This window comes from Sinocyclocheilus rhinocerous, unplaced genomic scaffold (genome assembly GCF_001515625.1).
Source record: "Sinocyclocheilus rhinocerous isolate Xijiao unplaced genomic scaffold, SAMN03320098_v1.1 scaffold1789, whole genome shotgun sequence".
NCBI classification, from domain to species: domain Eukaryota; kingdom Metazoa; phylum Chordata; class Actinopteri; order Cypriniformes; family Cyprinidae; genus Sinocyclocheilus; species Sinocyclocheilus rhinocerous.
In genome coordinates, this window is record NW_015633183.1 from 68,837 (window position 1) to 73,363 (window position 4,527).

Sequence of the window (4,527 nt, forward strand, 5' to 3'; positions counted from 1 at the left end):
TTTTTATCCGATAAGAAAAAATGTGCATAAACTACGATGGAAACACATTTACTGAATAAATTCCACCATGCGCATTGAAAAAGTCATGTGACTTTGCGCTATGAGACGGGATAAATTGACTAACCAGCGGACCGATCTCGTTCACAGCATCTATATGTTGTTTTGGTCGTTCTGAAATGCCTGAGGAAAGTCTGTCATCCAAGTATTTCTGTATAATTACTGTCTTACATGACTGCGTTCCCAAACAGCAGGCACCGCATTTATTGTGTTACGTCTGCTCTCTTTGAAGCGCAAGTAATTTATTACATATGAAAATTATTATATTCAGTGGCTTCTCCTAGTTTTCTAGAGATATTTAGTGCTAGTTTATCAGGAAGTGACGATTTTGTTCTCTTTGACTCATTGGATGGAAACGGTGCTTTATTCGCAAATGTTTTATGCAATATTCCAGTTTTGCGCATAAGTTAAATTCGCATATTTGGATGGAAACATAGCTAATTACATACAAGTAATGATGTCTACAGTGGATATGGACAGCTCGGCTTCCCTTCCACAGACAGCTTTACCTTTCGAGCAATAGGCTCCTGTCCATCTTTCAGGCCGTACCAGCTCACAAGCTTCTTCCAGCCCTCTGTGGGAACCAGGGTATAGTCCAGCTCATCAATGAGGTGTTCCTTAATGTCCAGCGTGTCCCAATCTACAAACGGGACACACATACATCACTGATGTGCAGCAGAAGAGAAATGCTTTAAACTTCTATGTCATGTTCATTTCAGTTGAGCAAACACGTGTCCATCTCATTTGCTGACATAATACTGTTCCTCTTAGGTAGCATAAGATTAGCATAAAAACACACACAATGTGCATAAATAGCGCTGAGAACTACACGCTAGTTTCAAAAGTACGATGAAATATGTGATAGAGCTGAAACATTTAGTTAACATTATCAACAATGTTGACAATAAAAAAAATTGTTCACTTTTTGCATCTTTAACATTTTCAAAATGCACAAATTAATATAGAAACAAAAGTGCAGAATTTACAAGCTTTCTTTGATTCTCGTGCACGTTCGATTGAAAACTAGAGCCGTCTCTGGAACAATGCAGAGACATAATATGTGACTTTAAAATATGAATTTAAAATGGCAGAATCCCGTGCCAATTTCATGACGGGTGTACAGAAATGTTATGTCCAAGAGAAAGCCGGTCACTCTGCCAAAAGTGACTGGTACTGCTTTCAGCAAGAAGCCTTTACTGTCAAACCTTCACTGAGACGAAGGGCATGGGAACATTATTGTCATGAAATTATATATTGGGATAGTTGTGTGCTGTCTGGGTCACGGGATCAGAGTGGACCATTCAAGGTTGCACGTACACCTGAGGATTAAAAAAAAAAAATTCTTCTTGTTATTTCCCTATAACGGATAATGAACCGGAAGTCTCACCTATAGGCTTACTTAAAGAATATGGTGGATATCACTTAGAATTGGTCTGGTTTATACATAAATATAATACAGAACTCTATAAAAATATAATTTCTCCTACTACTGAAGCTAAAATGTTGCCTTTAAACTATTCCATGTTTGACTCACATTTAAATTATTAAAGAGTTTAATTTCTATTGTCTATCCAGTCAAGATTTATAGGGATTTTAAGAAGTAATTGGTATTGAGTTAAATTATTTATTGAGTAATTAAATTACTTTTCAGACAGAGTAATAAGAAAAGTATTTTAAATACAACATTGATGATGTAATTAGTAATTAGTAATTAATTACTTTTTTGAAGTAACTTACCTAACACTAGTTACCTGTAGGTTGTCAGCAAATCCTTTAAATTTTACCGGTATTCAGAATAAAACAAGATTTTTAAAAAATCAGAAAATATAAGTAGCTATGAAATTATATTTCAAAATTACATATACAATTATAAAATTAAACACAAATTATAAGGGCACATTTATTATAAATAGCATAGACCTATAAACATCTAACAATGCTATAAATTATATGTTGGGTATGTGTGAGAGGCTCCAGTGTGGTAATTTTCCTTACCACAGCGGAAAAACTAAAATATTCTGACATTTTCGGTCATAAAGATAGGAGTAAGACATCATTTGAAGCGGTTTACTTTTATTTATGCCTGCTCACTATAAGAAAAACTATGCCTTTGTATAATAAATAAAACAAACAGGATGCACTTTCAGACATCTCTGTTTCCTTAAACTTGCAGTGCAGCCATAAAAATGCAACAAAACAAGACTTATTATATTAATTATTTTACTGAAACATATTTTGTGTAGGCCTATTTATTTTATTCCTATCATATGTAATTTTATTCAGTTTTTCTGAGTTTCCTTTTCCTGTTGTTTATGCACATGCAAAACTAAACCACTGAAAAGAAAGACATTTATTTTTAATGGATCACATACACTAATCCACTGATGTTAGGTGTGTGGTTGTCTTGAAGCAGCGCCGCGCAGAACGATCGATGTTTGACATGAAAGTACTGCTAGAGCAATTTGAAAGCATCTGCTCTCTATAGTTCTCACTATATTTTGATGTCCTACACCGATCGATCTGCACAGCGCTGCTTCAAGTCGAACACACCTCTTCTAGTGTTAGGAGACGGGAGGCCGTGATCAGTGGCTCCAGTGCATCATCGAGACATGTTTTCAAAATCCTGAACACAAAAATGGGGAAAACTATCCAAACTGGGGCCTGTTTCAGAAAGGAGGTTAAGTGAAAACTCTGAGTATGTTAACCCTGAATCTTGTTTAAATACAAGAATTTACACTCTTGTATTATTATTATTGCATCCTGTTAATGTAACAATACTGAGGTGCAAATAGTATGTATCTGCCAGTATAAAGTATAAATGGCATCTAATTATTATTTTTTTACACTTATTGCAAAGAACTGCTACTTTTACATGGTAAATATAATATATCAATATTTTCACTATAGTGTAAATAGCATCTAGAGCTATTTGCACTTAGCCTACTGTAAATAGGATATATCGCTAAGAAAGTATGCTAATTCCACTTAGTGTAAATAGCCGCTGCCGTATTTTTCTTACCCTATTGGCAGATCATTTGTAAAATAAGAAAAATGTACTTCAATTATTATTATTATTTTAAATTTTTTTGCCCGTGGGATAACATGAAAATGAATAGCCTAGTTTAATAACCTACCGTTCTGCAAGTTTTCACCTGTGATATTATAACAGTGATAAGAATTAAACTTGTATTGACTCTGAAGTAGGCGGACGTCTTTTTGGCGGGAGCTGTTGCCATGGTTAATCGTAATATCGGAGCTCCATTGATCATGGCTTTTCATAGTTGTGGTGCACGCGCTAAACTCAGAGTCAACCTACTCAAGAGTCGATTGAACTAACTCAATTCAGCTGTTCTGAAACCGAAAACTCAGAGTTTCCCATCTCAGAGTAAGCCAACTCAGAGTTCAAGTTTTAACTCAGGGTTGGTTGAACCTCCTTATTGAAACGGGCCCCAGGTGTCATCTTTCTATAAAACGCTTACTGTTGACATTAAAAAAAATTATCTCAGTTTTGAAAACATGAAATATAGTTGGATTAAAGTGTAAATTTACTATAGGTGCACACCTCATATGTGGTTGATAAGCATGGTGATTTCCTTCACATTTCTATCATTTCTATTTAATGCAGTAAAATACAGACCTAAAGGCACAACTTGGTTTTGTTCTCTTGGTAAAAACTTTAAAAACTTTGGTAAAGTTGACATTTGCATGGAATTTCTCACCTCTGAGCAGACCAGAGTTGTCCACTGGTCCAGGAAACACGTTCTGGCTGCCCATCACATATATGTCCCAGCTGTCAAAACCCACATATTTCTTCCACTTCTTGAACCAGCTACTGTCCACCAAATACCTGCAGGAACCAACTCCAGATTAGGGCTGTCATGAAAGACTTTTCACTACACTATTATAGTTTCCAAAATAATTCGCAATAACAATATACAACCCCAATTCCAAAGAAGTTGGGATATTTTGTAAAATGCAATAAAATTAAGAATCTGTGATTTGTTAATTCTCTTTAACTTTTATTTAATTGACAAAAGTACACAGAAAAGATTTCCAAAGTTTTCACTGACCAATGTAAATGTATTTTGTAAATATGAACAAATTTCGATTTTGACGGCTGCAACACGCTCCAAAAAAGTTGGGAAGGAGGCATGTTTAACACTGCGTCACATCAACCTTCCTTTTAAATTACAAGGTTTCATTGTTTGGGAATTGAGGATACTAATTGTTAAAGTTTTGCAAGCAACATTTTTGTCCAGTCTCGCTTGATACAAGACTTCAGAAGCTCAGCAGTCTGTGATCGTCGTTGTCTGATTCTCCTTTACATGACTGGTCATACATTTTCAATAGGAGACAGATCTGCTGGCAAGTCTAGCACATTCACTCTGTCTCTACGAAACCACAGTGTTGTAGCACATGCAGAATGAGAGCTGGCATTGTCTTGATCTAATAACCATGGACTTCCCATGA

The 4,527-nt window shown here is 35.4% G+C and overlaps 1 protein-coding gene across 1 annotated transcript in view; it reads right to left on the reverse strand.

Annotated features, from left to right (window-relative positions):
- Positions 1–3,881, reverse strand: part of LOC107743493 (ubiquitin carboxyl-terminal hydrolase 15-like) — a 29,008-nt gene extending 25,127 nt beyond the window's left edge. The window contains exons 1-2 of the mRNA XM_016556717.1: positions 3,777–3,881; positions 567–697 (exon numbers count right to left, since the gene is read on the reverse strand). Coding sequence (XP_016412203.1) covers positions 567–697; positions 3,777–3,831 — 186 coding nt within the window. The 5' untranslated portion in view covers positions 3,832–3,881. The remainder of the gene's footprint in view (positions 1–566; positions 698–3,776) is intronic.
- Between the last annotated feature and the right edge of the window lie 646 nt (positions 3,882–4,527).